Below are 17128 nucleotides of genomic sequence, written 5' to 3' on the forward strand. Positions count from 1 at the left end.
TTTAAAATTGAGGCATCTTCCTGTGAGCCCTGTCATCATCCTAGATATGGAAGTAGACAAAGATGAGGAAAAGAATGGAAAGGAAAGCAGAGAGAGATTGATTGATTGATTGATTGATTGATTGATTGACTTTACTCCTAAGGAGATATGAAAATGCAAATACTAATTGTCAGTAAACATTGCTTTTTCCTTCACAACTGTCCTTTGCAGTTGTGATATCTCATTTGCAGTGTCTATGGAAAATAAACCATTATAACTTTAAATTGGGCATCTGTTCACTACTTAAGGGAGACCATTGATTTGAGTAAAAACACAAGACTTGCAACAAAATTTGTTGTCATATTACCTTGACTCATCTCCTTCTCTTCCAACTTACCATCTCCAGGGATATGTGACCTTTATCATATGGGCCATAAACAGTAGTATTTTTGTTGCTTTGCAGAAGTGAGAGAAAGAGAAAGCAAGTATGGCTGTTCAGCATGCTCTGTTTCCATTTCAAACTATTGGAATTACTCAAATGAACCAGTTTGTCTTTTGGGCGGTGTTTTACTCTTATCTCTGGGCCTTGGCACTTGCTGTCCCCTCTTACTAGGAGGTCCTCCTCTTCACCTGGCTACAGCTCTCCTTTCAGACCTCAGACTCCCAGTCAGCTTTCCCACAAAATCTACCCTGGTTTTCCACAGTTATGTTGCTACCCCCTCCTAAATGTTCTCAGAATACTTTGTACTTTCCCTAAGCAGCCAGTTGTCTGTCTTACTAGACTTTGATATCTATTCGAGATATCTTATGTATCTTTGAAGCTGGTACCTAGCAGGATATCAAGCACCGAGTAGGTATTTAATATATATAGACTGAAAGAATGAAATAGGGTTGGAGGCATGTTGTGCGGTGTGGAAAAGACCGGTAAGATTTTTTCCCCCACAACTGCTTAGAACTTAGTCTAAGTGTAACTTAAACCAACGGTAGTTTTTTATTTTCCTTAATAGAAATGTAAGGTGTGCTGATCACATGTGTTTCCTGGCATCTTGAAACGAGAATCCTTATCGCTCTGGAGAAATAAATAGCTTTATACTTTTGAACATAGATTCGCTTAGCACAAGTATATTATTGGCTGACAATGAGATATTGGACCTGCATTGGTGATCTCAGTTCATTAAGCTTTTATTAACTATATTAAAGAATATGGATCTTTTTTGACTAGTTGAATCCTGAAGTTGGCAGAAAGTTTCTTTTTAAATTTCTTTCCTTATTCGTTGGTTTATTTTATTATTGTAAATACGTCAGGTTATCAGTAAACGAATCATATTTCATTGATAACTTAATGCTACTAGTGTATAGCTGAAAATAATTTATTTGCTTATTTTTGTGTTTTCATTTATTGGGTGGGGAAATAGAATAAAATGGTGCTTTATGGTAATACCTGCCCCTACAAAGAGATATCTAGATATCATGTCATATACATCATGTCTTTTTTATTCCCTACTTTTAAAGCTCAGTCATTAATCCTTAAATTAAGATAAAAGAATTAAAAATGTCAACAAAAATAATAGCCCTCAGAAAGAATTTTCATGAGCTAGGCGGTATATCTTATTTAATCCCACATAGCTCCAGTGAACTGGTTACTTTAAAAAAATTTTAAGCTTTATTGAGGTATAATGGACATAGGAAATAGTAAGATATTTGAAGTGTACCTCATGGTGATTTGACATACATGTATGTTGTGAAAGGATCTCCCTCCCCCAGTTGGTTACTTAAAAATCATGCAGTAAAAACTGCCTATGCTTTTCTTTTTATACAGCAAATGTGCTCTGATGGTTTTCTTTTTCACTTAGGTTGTCGTACGGCTCCAACAGATTTAGTTTTCATCTTAGATGGCTCTTACAGTGTTGGTCCAGAAAACTTTGAAATAGTGAAAAAATGGCTTGTCAATATCACAAAAAATTTTGACATAGGACCAAAGTTTATTCAGGTTGGAGTGGTCCAGTATAGTGACTATCCTGTATTGGAAATTCCCCTTGGAAGCCACAATTCAGGAGAGAACTTGATGGCCGCAATGGACTCCATACACTACCTGGGTGGAAACACAAGGACCGGAAAGGCCATCCAGTTTGCTCTTGATTACCTTTTTGCCAAGTCCTCACGGTTTCTGACTAAGATAGCAGTGGTACTTACGGATGGTAAATCTCAAGATGAAGTTAAGGATGCAGCAGAAGCAGCAAGAGACAGTAAAATCACTTTATTTGCTATTGGTGTTGGCTCAGAAACAGAGGATGCAGAACTTAGAGCTATCGCCAATAAGCCTTCATCTACTTACGTGTTTTATGTGGAAGACTATATTGCAATATCCAAAATAAGGGAAGTGATGAAGCAGAAACTTTGTGAAGGTAAGCCTTAATAGAATCTGGAAACAATTAATAATTGCATTTTCTAACATTTTAGTATAACCTGTGCTTATTATACCAGTGTAGTTATATTTAATGTCAAATTATCTATGATGTTAGAACTGAAATGAACACTTAGTTTTGTGTTTCATTTATTCTGGATAAAGTTACTTGAAAAAAATCTGCAGTTGGAAAATGTCATACTTTGTTACATTTGTTGCTTTTTCTTTTTGATCACAATATGTGTGTTGTAGAGATGGTAGAAATAAAGACACATAAACAATATGAAGAGGGGTGCCTGGGTAGCTCAGTTGTTAAACATCCATCTCAGGCTCAGGTCATGATCTCACGATTTGTGGGTGCAAGCCCCACATGAGGCTCTGCACTGACAGTGTGGAGCTTGCCTGGGATTCTCGCTCTCTCCTTCTCTCTCTGCCCCTCCCCCAGTTCACGCTCTCTCTCTCTCTCTCTCAAAATAAACTAAAAAAAAAATATGAATCCATGTGGGGTGCCTGGGTGGCTCAGTTGGTTAAGTGTCCGACTCTTGATTTTAGCTCAGGTCATGATCTCATGGTTCATGAGATGGAATCTGCATCTGGCTCTGTGCTGACACTGCAGAGCCTGCTTGGGATTCTCTCCCTTTCTCTCTCTGCTTGTCCCCAGCTCTCTCTCTCAAAGTAAATAAATGAAGCTAAAAAAAAAAAAAAAAAAAATCAAGAATATGTATAAATCACACATGATCATTATTACTCCTGTTAATGAGTTTTTGTCTTTTTCATTCCAGTCTTTCTCTTTTATTTCAGCATGTCTGAGAATTTATTCATGTGCCTAAATGAGAATAATATTGTATATATTATTTCATACTCTATTTTCTTATTATTTTATATTCTATTACTGTGTGTATAATTTTCATCCTCTATTAATGTGAAAGCAGACAATCTCAGTCTCCTAAGATAATTTATTGAATAATTTTTCTATTTTTGCATGTTTAGTTTTTTTTTTTAAGTTTTTATTTAAATTCTAGTTAGCTAACATACAGTGTAATATTAGTTCCAGGTGTAAAATTTAGTGATTCACCACTTACGTACAATACCTAGTGCTTATCACAACAAGTGCCCTCCTTGATACCCATCACCCATTTAGCTCATCTCCCCACCCACCTCCCTCCAGTAACCATCAGTTTATTCTCTACAGTTAAGAGTCTGTTTCTTGGTTTGCCTCTCTGTTCCTCCTGTATTCATCTGTTTTGTTAAATTCCACGTATGAGTGGAATCGTATGGTATTTGTCTTTCTCTGACTTATTTCACTTAGCATATATACTCTAGCTCCATCCGTGTTGTTGCAAATGGCAAGAGTTCATTCTTTTCTGATGGCTGAGTAATGTTCCATTGTATGTATGTATGTGTATATGTCTGTGTGTATGGGTAAAGAAGATACATCTTCTTTACCCACTCGTCAGTTGATGGTGTTTAGTTCATTTCTAAGTTTTTCTACTATAAATAACAGTGAATATTCTTGTACAGAATTCTGAATGCGAATCTCTCATTTCTTCCAAAAACAAAGGTCAAATTACTAATATTATTTAAGCTCTGGAAAAATGTTAAAAATTGCACTTGAGAGAGACTTAAATTTCTATAGTTAGTGACAGAACATTTGAAAATATAGTACTTATCAGTCAGTTATTTTTATATCATTCCGTGAAATCTAACTTTGTGTTTATGATAACTCCGTGGAAATGGAAAAGTTTGTATTTTTAGTAAATATTAATGCTATTAGGATATACACATGCTTCTGTTCATATTACTTAGGGGGAAAGTAATTTGTATCTTTTATTTTTAATATTATAGTCATTTAATATACAATATACCTAAAAATAATATTTGTGTAATATGGAAAGGCTTTTTTGCCCCCAGTTTACCTACAAAATCTTCAAAAATAGGTTGGTTAACATCTCATAGAAATATTTCTAGGGGCGCCTGGGTGGCTTGGTCGGTTAAGCGTCCAACTTCAGCTCAGGTCATGATCTCATGGTCCGTGAGTTCGAGCCCCGCGTCGGGCTCTGTGCTGACAGCTCAGAGCCTGGAGCCTGTTTCAGATTCTGTGTCTCCCTCTCTCTGACCCTCCGCCGTTCATACTCTGTCTCTCTCTGTCTCAAAAATAAATAAACGTTAAAACAAAATTTTAGAAATATTTCTAAATGATTGTGGCTTAGAAAAAGTTTCATTTCTCTTTTTTCTTCAAATTTGTTTTGGGTATATAGTACAGAAAAAACATTTAATCATTTTTTTATATTATTTAAGAAGGTATAGAAATTAAGCATTTTATTTAATCAAACTTTTAAAAAGGTACTGTATCACGTAGAAAAGGTCATCACAGTTAGACTGTGTTGACTTTTGTCATCTTGAACAGAACAGAGGGGTGTAGATTTGTTTCCCAGTTGTATTGAGAAATAATTTGACATACATAGATGTTTAAATGCCTTGTCATATTAGAATTAGAATTCTGTGGTTTTGAAGCTAGGTATATATTAATATTAAAATAGACTTTTCATGGTGATATTTTACTATTTTGTATCCTAAAATAAAATTTGATTAAATATGTATTTGTACTACTTCAGAGATTTTTTGTAGATAGGTATTTTGGTAAATGTATTCTATTTAAAAAATTCTAATTACACATGAAAGAGTAGCTGTGCTTAAAAGGGGTAAAAAATTCTTTTTACAGACTGGAAATGTCCAGTCTGTAAAAAAAAATTAAATTGGAAATCTTGCCAAAAATCTCTTCATGCACACTCAAAGAAAGAATGTAAGTAATGTCTGTGTCTATTCAGTTCACAAACATGCTGTACAATAGCCATCTTTGAAAATGTGGTTTTTTGAAATTGTACTTAGAGCAGTATATGAGCTTCTTTGAACTTGACTTTTTAATAACTGTATTAAAGTATGATTAATGCATTGCTGTAATCATGTAATTTGTATTTGAATCATTTGACAGTTTCCTTTTTTTTGACAAATGGTTAAATTTTACCTTGAGGTGCTTATCATATAGGATTATCATTTCCTAATATTGTTCACCTTTATACTCTTGCTGTGATTTGATCCACATTGAGCAAAATATTATTCACCTCTTTGTTCTCACATGGATTATTTCTTCTTCATAGACTACCATTTCCCTGAAGGTGCATTCTGCAATACATTCCTTATTTCAGATGATCTTTTTATAATGGACAATGATTTCTTTCTTTATCTGAGAGTCTAATTTTTTTCTTTTTTTCCTATTCTTTTTTTATTGTTGTAAAAAACCAATAAGATCTAATCTCTTAAACATTTTAAGTGTATACTACAGTATTGTTAACTACAAGCACAGTGTCATACTGTAGATGTCTAGAACTTTTTCATATTTCGTGACTGAAACTTTGTGCCCATTGAACAGCCACTCCCCATTTCCTTCTTCCTCCCACTCTGGCAGCCCACCATTATACTTTCTGTTGTAAGGAGTTTGACTCCTTTAGATATTTCATAAAGGTGGAATTATTCCATGTTTGTTCTTCTGTGTCTGGCTTTTGGGATTTTGATAGAGATGCATCACTTTGGGTGATAGGGAAATTTTTACAATATTAAGTTTTCCAATCTGTGAACGTGAGATGTTTCTATTGTTGGTGATTTCTTCAATTTCTTGTAGCAGTGTTTTGTCATTTTCAGCATTCAAGTCTTTCACCTCCTTAGTTAAGTTTATTCATTTGTATTTGATTACTTTTGCTTCTCTGCTAGTGCTTTCAATATTAAGTTGAATAGAAGTGGCAAGAGTGGGCATCCTTGTCTTGTTCCTGATCTTTTTTTTTTTCCATTTGAAATTTATTTTATTTTTTTTTCAATATATGAAATTTATTGTCCAGTTGGTTTCCATACAACACCCAGTGCTCATCCCAAAAGGTGTCCTCCTCAATACCCATCACCCACCCTCTCCTCCCTCCCACCCCCCATCAACCCTCAGTTTGTTCTCAGTTTTTAAGAGTCTCTTATGCTTTAGCTCTCTCCCACTCTAACCTCTTTGGTCTTGTTCCTGATCTTAAGGGAAGAACTTTTAGTTTTTCACCATTGATTATGATGTTAACGGTGGGCTTTTCATATATGACCTTTATTATGTTGAGGTAAATTCCTTCTTTTTTTATTTTGTATTTTATTTTTGAGAGAGAGAGAGACAGTGTGAGCACGGGAGGGACAGAGAGAGAGGGAGAGAGAGAGAATCCCAAGCAGACTCTGCTCTGTCAGCACAGAACCGTGATGCAGGGCTCCATCTCACCAAACTGTGAGATCATGACCTGACCAGAAACTAAGAGTCAGATGCATAACTGACTGAGCCACCCAGGCGCCCTGGTAAATTGCTTCTTAATTTGATGAGCGTTTTTGTCACGAAAGAAGGGTGAATTTTGTCAGATGTTTTTTCTGCATATATTGAGATGATCACGTAACTTTTATGCTTTATTAATGCGGTGTATCACATTAATTTCTTAGGTTAAATCATTTTTGCATCTCAAGGATGCTGTTGAATTCATTTTGTTAGTATTTTGTGTAGGATTTTTGCATCTGTATTCATGAGGAATATGGACCTTTAGTTTTCTTGTAGTGTCTTTATCTGACTTTTGTATCAGGGCAATGCTGGCCTCATTAAAAAAAAAAAAAGTTTAGAAGTATTTCCTCCTCTTCAGTTTTTTTAAGAGTTTGAGACGGATTGGCATTAATTCCTTAAGTGTTTGTTTGAATTCACCAGTGAAGACACCTGGTCCTGGGCTTTTCTTTGTTGGGAGATTTTTGATTACTGATTCAATATCCTGACTAGTTACAAGTCTTTTTCTGCTCTAATCTTAATTATTTTAAAGATTATTAAAATAGATTATTTCCTTCCTCCTCTTAATTTTGGGCTTAGTTCTTCTAGTTTTTTGATGAATAAAGTTAGGTTGTTTATTTGAGATCTTTATTCCTTTCTAATGTATATTTTTATCACTATAAATTTCCTTCTTAGTACTGATTTTGCCACATCTCAAAAGTTTTGGTATGTTGTATTTTAGTTATTGTTTGTCTCAAGATATTTTCTAATTTCTTTTTTGATTCGTTTTTTGACTCAGCATGTTGTTTAATTTCCACGTATATGTGAATTTTCCATTTTTCCTCCTATCATTGATTTCTAGTTTTTATTCTGTTGTGATTGGAGGATGTACTTGGTATGATTTCGGTCTTCTTAAATTTGTTAAGACATTTTTTGACCTAACATGTGATCTGTTTTGGAGAATGTTTCATTTGCACTTGAGAAGAATGTGTATTCTGCTGATATGTGGTGGAATGTTCTGTATATGTCTGTTAGCTCCTTTTGGTCTATAGTATTGTTCAAGTCCTGTGTTCCCTTTTCAATCTTCTGTCTGGATGTTGTGTTTATTATTGGAAGTGGCCTATTGAAATCCTCATGACTGTGTTTTCTGTGTCTATTATTTTTTTCTTCAGTTCTGCCAGCGTTTGCTTTAGATACTTGGGTGGCATGATACTGGGTGCCTATATATTTGTAATTGTTATGTCTTGTTGGTGAATTGACTCCTTTATCATTATATCATGTCCTTCTTTGTGTCACTTGAATTTTTGACTTAAAGTCTGTTTTGTCTAAGTATTGCCACCTTTGCTGTATTTTGGTTACTATTTGCACAGAGTATCTTTTTCCATCCCTATACTTTTAGCTTGTGTGTCTCCACAGTCCTAAAGTATATGTCTTATAGACAGTATATAATTGGATCTTGTTTTTTTCCATTCAGCAATTTATTTCGGAATTTAATCCATTTACATCTGAAATAGCAAGAGGGAAAGATTTAAGATCACCATTTTGTTAATTGTTTTCAGTCATATGTTTTTTGGTACCTTCTTTTCTTTCTTTCTGTCTTTGTCTTTCGTTGACTTTTTTTTTTTTTTTTGGTAGTGACATATTTTGATGTTTTTCTTATTTTTTTAATGTATCTTGTATAGGTATTTCCTTTGTGGTTACCATGGGGCTTATGTAAAATATGTAGTTATAGCAATCTATTTTAAGCTGATAACTTATTAACTTAATTTCATTCACATATACTCCACATTTTTGCTTCTCCCTGCCCCCCTCACACTTTGTAATTGGTGTTATAAATTACAATATCTTATATTGATGTATGTGTGTGTGTGTGTGTATGTATACTGTATTAGCATATTTTTACAGTTACGGTTATTGTTTATACTTTTCTTAAACTTCTATTTCAGAGTTAAAAGAGGCTTACATACCACTGTTACAGTATTATGGTATTCTGAATTTGTCTATATATTTACTTTAACCAGTGAGTTTTATATTTTGCAATGCTTTTGTGTTGTTTAATGTTTTTAAATTTCAACTTAAAGGACTTTCTTAATATTTCTTATAATGTCGATCTGGTGGTGATGAACTCCCTCAGGCTTTTTTTAACCTGGGAAGTTGTTTATTTCTCTTGTGTTTTTGAAGAACATTTTTGCCAGATATAGTATTTGCATTTGGCAGTATTTTTCTTTAAGCAAACACTTTGAGTATATCATCCCATTCCTTTGTGGCCGGAAAGTTTTCTACTGACAAATCTGCCGATAGTCATGGGGTGGGGGGGCTACCCTTGTATATAACAAGTTGCTTCTCATGCTGCTTTCTAAATTCTCTCTCTCTCTCTCTTTTGACAATTTGATTATAATATGTCTTGATGTGGATTTCTTTGAGTTCTTAAATTTGGATGTACATTTCATTTCCTATATTTGAGAAGTTTTTGGTTATTACTTTAATTAAATCCTATCTCTTTCTCTCCTGAAACTCCCATAACATGTATTTGGTATATTTAATGGTGTCCCAGAAGTCATTTAGGCTTTCCTCAATCTTTCTCAATCTTTTAAATTTTTGTTCCTCTGCCCCAATAGTTTCAAATGACCCATCCTTAAGTTTTCTGATTCTTTTTGTCTGCTTGGTCAAGTCTGATTTGGAGCCTCTCCAGTTCTTTTTTTTTTTTTTTTCCCCTGTTCAATTACTGCTTTCTTCAGCTTTAAGATTTCTTTTTGGTTCTCCTTTATATTTTATATCTCTGTTGGTATTCTCATTTTGTTTATGCCATCATTTTTGTTGAGCTCATAGGGCATCTTTATGATGATTGTTTTGAATTCTTTGTCAGATAATACACCTCCGTTTCTTTAGGGTTGCTTCTGGAGAGTTATTCTATTCCTTTGATAGGATCATGTTTCCCTGTTTCTTTGTGTATCTTACAGCTTTGTTTTGGGATCCACACATTTAAAAAAAATAGTCATCCCTGTCAATCTTTACCAGTTGTCTTTGTACAGGGGAAGTCCCTCATCAGTTAGTTTGTCTAGAGGTTTGAGGGAATCTCTGAAGCCTTTTTATGGAGGGATGCCATTTCTTTGGGATAGAGTGAGCAATTTCTTAATTAGAGAGGCTTGTTATTTTTTCCCCAGGAGCTCATAATCTCTCACTCCCTTTACTATTTGTTTGTACCTCTTTAAGTTTTCTAGTTCTGTAACTATAAGCTTCCCCACCTTGTTCCCAGTGGGCATTAGGCATCCAAAGTGTTTTGGTTCCCTGTCATCATGCTTAGGCAAGAGCAGTATCATTTCCTCAGGTAGCCCTTGGAAAAGCTAGAGTGCTGGATACATGCTCCACTATTTTCTCTTTCTCCGGAGGGAGAAGATTCCAGTTGTATGTTTCTCTTGATCATGCTGAGCCATGCTAGCCACAAAAAGCTCCCTTCTCCAACCTGCAACTGACTCTTCTTTGTTTTCAGCAGTTTCCAGGCATCTAATTGATTCTGGTTCCGTCAGTGCTCTAAATGAGGTGAGACTAAAACCTGTCTCTTGGGAAGCCCCCTGGAAGCATGCTTCACTCTTCTTTTTTCCACCCAAGGACAATATAAGCTAGGGCTTTCTCTCCTGGCACTTACTTGTACAGGCTTGGGGGAGGGAATGTTGTGGGTACAGTTAATTACTCATATTACTTGTTTCAATGAGGCTGTTCTTAGCTTTGTGTTCACTTGGGATATTTCAGTTTCGCAACCCAAATACGGAGTTTTCATAAAGGTATTTTTGTCTGTATATTATTGTTAAATCAGTGTGTCATTGGGGGAATGTGGGCTGGGACTTCCTATTCTTCCATCTTGCTGACATCACTCTTCTGTTTCTTTGAGTAAATCAGGTTCCTTATGTGTCTTTAAGAGCATCCAGCAGCCTGTGGCTTGAATTACTTGGTTTTAGGACCCATGTTTTAATTTAGGTATGTTGAGCTTGACTATGTACAGGTTCAGGTAAAGAATAGCCTCTCAAAAACTACTTGTGTATTCTTACTGTTCTGTTTCCTGCCATCTTGTCTTTTGGATGATGCAGGAAATTTATTTTTTAAGAGAGTATATTATGTTGACTTGCTCAAATGGGGCCAAAGGCCAGATGTCAGAAGATAATTAACTATGCATCTTCAGCCTTATCTTCTTTGAGTGAGTCAGTGAGAAAGAGAGACAGATAGACAGAAAGAGAGGGCGAGTGCCTGCTTGAGTGGAACTTTGGTATCTTACATGCGATAAAACTTAGAGGCTCTTTTCCTGCCAGTGCTTTCTACCATAATAAAGTTTAACTTGGAATGATGTTTAGGACTTCTGAATTTCTTTTCCTCCCATCAAAAGCTGCTCATACTTTGTATAACTGCTCTTTGCTTAGAGATTGTTGGATCTAATTCAAGCCTTACAGCGCTTTGTAATAGTGGCCTAGTGCATTGCCTTAACCTACTTCTATAATTCTACCTGTATTTCATTAGAAGTCACAAAGGGTAAGGATACATATATCAACAATCATGGCCAGGACAACTGAGATATTTTTGGAGGTGGCCAGTATTTTAGCTTTCACGATTTTATAACATGTATGTGATTAACTTCTCTGCTCTCTTATAAAACTGACTGACTTACATTTTTCCTCTTTACTATTGGTATACATATAGTATGAATTTCTGACCACTGAAGTTGGGCAGGAAGAAATGGGGGATGGGAGGTGGGATAAAGTTTCATGGATAGGAAAGGATTGAGTATAATATTCCATAAAATCTCAACAAACATGAGGGGAATCACTTTGTATTCTATCTGTAGATTGAAAGGATTTGAATCTAATCTGAGTTGAAGGGAATTTACATTGTGAGGGACTTAGGGTATATCCCAAAATAAGAATTTTCCATTTAATTAGAGAGGCAAGAGCTATGTTTGCTACAAATAAAGAAACACAGTAAGCTTATAGTTTACGTGAGAAGTGATATTTGATTATTCATTGGAAAAGTAGAACGATTATGGCATGATTTAGAAAATAGACAAATTATGGCATACAGATCTTGCTGTTAGTGTTTATGATTAGATCTAGATGCAGTTGTATGAGTTAATTATGACTAGGAAAGGAATGAAAGGCAAAATATTCAGAATAATTTTCATTAGGAGTGTTTAAAGCGTGTACAGATAGCCCATTCTCCCCCTCTTTTCTCTCTTTGAAATATCATGTATAATCTCTGTCCCCTAATTATGTATTTCATTTTCATAACACCTCCATCCTTTTAAAGTAGCAGCAGACATGCTGGTAGAGACAAAAAATTGGTACAACAACTTGGGAAAAGCTTGTGGCATCGTCTGCTAGAGTAAAGCATATAGATCCCCTATGAAACAACAGTTCTACTCCCAGATATATGACGACGAGAAATAAGTTCATATATTTACCAAAAAGCATCTGCAAGAATGTCCATAACAGCTTTATTAAAAATAGTCAAAAATTGTAAACAACTCAAATGATTGCCCACATAAAAGTGGATCGATACATCATAATACACTATAATTCATACAGTGGCATACTACACAGCAACAAAAAAAGAACAATTCACCGTTAGGTGCAACAACATGGATAATCCCACAGATGTTTGTTGAGCAAGCAAAGCCAAGTAAAAGAGTATACTCTATGGTTTATTTATATTAAGTTCAAGAATGGACAAAACTAATCAATGATAGAAATCCTAACAGTCGTGGTCTCCGGTCGTGGTGGTTACTGTCTGTGAAGGAACATGAGGTAACTTTCTATGGTGTTAGATGTGTTCTTTGTCTTGTCTGGGTACTAGTTATATAAGCATGTAAATATGTGCGGGTTGATGCGCAGTTGAAATTAGGGCATTTTATTGAATGTAGATTGTACCTTAATAAAAACATTTTTAAAAACTCCATACAGTGTCTGTTAAAGTAAAGCACTGTCTGCTGATTTTTTTTCTATAGACCTGAGGCTGTATGATTATATGGTGCTCCAGCCCAGTCTCTGGAGTCAAACTCAGGTCTAGGTTTTATTCCTAACTTTGTCAACATCACTTTCTTGAAGTGTGATCTTGAGTTAAGTAACGACTCTAACTTTGGTGATAAAGGTCATGTTTTATGAACATTAATATCCATGTATAGGAGGAACATTAGGGACATATTAAGATGGTTAAGGAAAAAAAAGCAATGGTGTGTATGTTAAAATGATACATAACTGCAGTATCTTACAAAAGCTCTGCCAAATTAAAAATGAAACAAGGAGTAAAGAATGAGGTAAAGGAATTATACACATACTATTGTCTGGGTGTGTAAAGGCAAAACACATTACCCTTTCTCCATCTATAGTATTCAAGTAGGAATAACCAAGAAAATTCATTACATTAGATAATCAGTGCTTTTACAATGAAAAATGGCAAAACCAGATGAGTTATTTGTATAATTTTGTAAGACTTTAAAATTGTACTTTCTTAACTATTTATTAAGCCAAAAATGATTTTTACTTTTTGTATTTTTCTTATTGTTAAAAATAATATATTCTATGATCAGTGAGGCTACTTAATGGTGCAAAAGATTCTGACTTGTCTGGTTGGTGCACAAGTTATACTAAAGAGTAATAAGAGTCTCTTGTTCTCATTGATTTACCGCTGAAATCTGTACTTACTGTGTCCCATTGCCTGTCAGCCATGCATCTGGCAGACATCTTCCTTAGATGAGAACTGTTGACTCTAAATTAACCTAGATTTCAAGGCCGTGGGATTACTTGATGGTGAAGGAGAATGAAATTATTCAGTCTGTAATGAGAAAAGAAATTGTGTGATGATGGGGCTACCTTCTTTCTTATTTAATCTTTGGTAAGAGGCTCTGTGCTTCCATAATTTATTTTGATTTTGTGATTTTGTTATATTTATTATTATTTGCTATTATATTACTATGTTATATTAATTAATTATTAATATAATTAATATATTATATTATTATATTTTTAATATGTGATTTAGTACCTTGGTACTAAATTGAAACAATGGTGACTGTACTTTCTTTTAATGAACCTGTGCATGATATTAAAGTACATGATATAATAGACATTCAGAAAGGCAAATGTATTAAATTGCCTCTGAATACCATTGAGGGGTGTGTATCAGTTGGACATATACTCATGTTTGCCTTATCATGAAAACCAAGTTCAATCCGGGAAGTCTTAAGAAGTTGGCTTGCACAGATCTGCACCAGAGGCCCCAAAGGCAACTCTATTTTATTGGACTATCAGGTGTGGATCAGTAAAATTACTTTTGGTTTCTGACCACAGATCTTGATAGAATTCCTTTGTTCTGAATAAAATATTTGACTTCTGGAGAGGGGCAACATATAAATAATGTGGCAATGTGGAATTAGATTAAATAGGCACTTAGAAAGTAGGCCAGATATATTTTGGAATAATGTATTCATTAGTGTTCCTATGATGTTAACTTATAGGTGGAAAAGTATAGCTGGAATTTGTTCTAGTTAGACTCAAGACATAGGTTTTGTGTCCTTGTCTGTGGCAGAATTTTAAATAAAACATGTTTTTATGACCTTGGTAAGACTGTATTATATTACTAAGCCCTGAGATTTAATAGAAAAGCAAATATTTTTTTCTGTGTTCTATGGATCATTTAAAAATTTTTTGATTTGAGTATAATTTTAAGGCCAGGTGTACAACATAGTGTTGGAAAAGTTTATACATTATGTTATGCTCACCACAAGTGTATCTACCATCTGCCATTATATGACACTATTAAAACATGATCAGCTATGTCTCCCACTCCCCTTTACCTGTATTGACCATCTCCCTACCTCCCTCTACTCTGGCAATCATCGATTTGTCCTCTGTAATTACAGGTCTGATTCTGTCTTTTGTCTATTTCTTCATTTTATTTTACTTAATTTTTTTAGATTCCACATGTAAGTGAAATCATATGGCATTTGTCTTTCTTTGACCTAATTCCCTTAGCATACTACTCTTTAGGTCCATCTGTGTTGTTGCAAATGGCATGATCTCATCCTTTCTTATGGCTCTGTAATATTCATGTGTGTGTGTGTGTGTGCGTGTGTGTGTGTCACATTTTCCTTATCCATTCATCTATCAGCAGACATTTAGGTTGCTTTGATATCTTGGCTATTGTAAACAATGCTACAACAATCATAGGGATGCATCTAATCTTTTTGAATTCATATTTTTGTTTTTTGGGGGGGTAACTACCCAGTAGCAGAATTATTGGATCATATGGCATTTTGATTTTTAATTTTTTGAGTCACCTCCATACTGTTTGACATAGTGGCTGTACCAATTTACCTTGTCCTCTACACTGTTCCTTACCAACACTTGTTATTTCTTGTCTTTTTGATTTTAGCCATTCTGACAGGTGTAAGTTGATATCTCATTGTGCTTTTGATTTGTCTTTCCCTGATGATCAGTGATCTTTTCATGTCTTTGTATGTCTTCTTTAGAAAAAAATGTCCATTCATGTCCTTTGTCCGTTTTTTAATTGGTTTGTTTTTTGGTATTGAGTTTTATAAGTTCTGTGTAAATTTTGGATATTAACCCCTTTTATTGTATATATCATTTGCAAATATCTTCTCCCATTCTAAAGTAAAGTGGATTAAAGTTCTAAATGTAAGACTTGAAGCCACAAAATTGCCAGAAGAGAATATAGTCAGTGATATCTCTGATATCAGCTCTAGCAACATTTTTCTAGATAATTATCCCCAAAGGCAAGAGAAAGAAAAGCAAAAATAAGCCATCCAAACTGAAAAGCAGACATTGCTGGACCTTAGTGTTTAAAATAAATAGAGTAATCTTTGCTCATCCCAGAAAGCATTCCTATTCTGAATACTCTGAACATATAAGTATAAAATGAAATTGAAACTGTGTAGTTGGTATAGGAAATCATTTGTGAAGTTAGGTCTTCTGTTTTGTTTACCCTTGTTCCTGAATGCATTCCTTTAAAATAACTTGGTATGTCTAGATTGTTCTAATTACTTATTGTGGGTGTTATAACAGGCTCCCAACCGAGTGTCTCTTAGCATTTGACTTGCCTCGTGTTTAGAATAAGTTCCACGTTTCAGTTCTTATTTCCAGTTTCCATACTTCTCTCTAGATGTGGTTTATATACTTATGCATATATTCCTTTTTTCTACACAATGGGGGAAATTATTTCCCTAGGTTTCCGCTGAAGTTTGTGCAGAACTGTTGGTTGTTCCATACATAAAATAATTGCTCCATCTATAAAACGTAGCATTTTATGTATGGAAGCTTCTTTTACCAGTTTCCTATAACTAGGTATATACAAACATAATACTGGTATCGGAGCATCTCAACTACCTTTTTTTTTCAGTTCCCATGTATTAAGATATCTTACTGTTCTCCTTACAGGTGAGCAAATTGGGAAGAAAAATTACCTTCAAGAAAATATAGTTGGTTAAATACATTTTTCCTAATAAGATGTGCTAGGTAGCAATGAAAACATGGCTGTATGGTACATTCTTGATGTCACAAGCCATGCTACACTGTTCCCCCATGAAATTGTGGGGATTACAATACAGTGCAAAGGACTTTGTTATAGCAAAAGAATGAACACAGTAATTGCTTTATCCCCTGCACTTATGGGCCATTTTGGACTCACAAAGCACTTTCACATACATCACATTCGATCCTCAGACAATCCCTGTGAAGGAGATCATTGTTCCCACTTCACAGATGATAATCCAGAGGTTCAGGAGAGGTTAAGAGAGAGGCTTAAGTCTAAAGCTAAGGTTCTTGTTTGAAGTCTGAGATCTTTATCTAACATCTTAGAATTTCTCATTTGTAAAGCAAATCAAAGGAGTAATTCAGATCTAAATATTCTTATGATGTAATGTTTCACACATTTTCTTTCCAGCTGACCTTCTTTCTTTTGTAGTTTTAAATCAAATGCATCTGAAATGAGGCTTCATATATTGTTCTGCATACCTCCCCCCACCGCCTGCCAAAAAAGAACCCCTGCATCATGACAGGAATTATTTAATTTGATTGATTTATGATTTAAACTCTAGAATATAGTGTTATTAGGAACATTCCCTGCTGTTCATGTTTTCATTGGGAGTAACTTCAACTAGACTGACTCTTCTGACCTCTCTCATCCCTTTCTAGCTCCTTACCGGTGAATGAGAAAATGAGTTTTCAGATTAGTGAGTTTGTTAAACGTCACTGGTCATGGTTGGCAGTGTGCCTTCGGTTTTCTTCTCCTTGAGTCAGTGAGCCTGGGGAGCTAGTGTATTCTGGCTTCCTCTCTAGACCATGTATGAGCTTAATGGGCAGACCCTGCTTCTGAGGTGGGAGAGGGAGTAAGTGAGCCCTGCGTTGCTGGGATGGTGTGGG

General features: G+C 34.9%; 1 protein-coding gene across 4 annotated transcripts in view; it reads left to right on the forward strand.

Annotated features, from left to right (window-relative positions):
• The window catches only part of COL21A1 (collagen type XXI alpha 1 chain), a 199054-nt gene that overhangs the window by 78335 nt on the left and 103591 nt on the right, over positions 1–17128 (forward strand). For all 4 annotated transcript variants that reach the window (XM_053222660.1, XM_053222659.1, XM_053222658.1 and 1 more), the window contains one exon: positions 1833–2384. In XM_053222660.1, coding sequence (XP_053078635.1) covers positions 1833–2384 — 552 coding nt within the window. The remainder of the gene's footprint in view (positions 1–1832; positions 2385–17128) is intronic.

This window comes from Acinonyx jubatus, chromosome B2 (assembly GCF_027475565.1).
Source record: "Acinonyx jubatus isolate Ajub_Pintada_27869175 chromosome B2, VMU_Ajub_asm_v1.0, whole genome shotgun sequence".
Classification (NCBI taxonomy): domain Eukaryota; kingdom Metazoa; phylum Chordata; class Mammalia; order Carnivora; family Felidae; genus Acinonyx; species Acinonyx jubatus.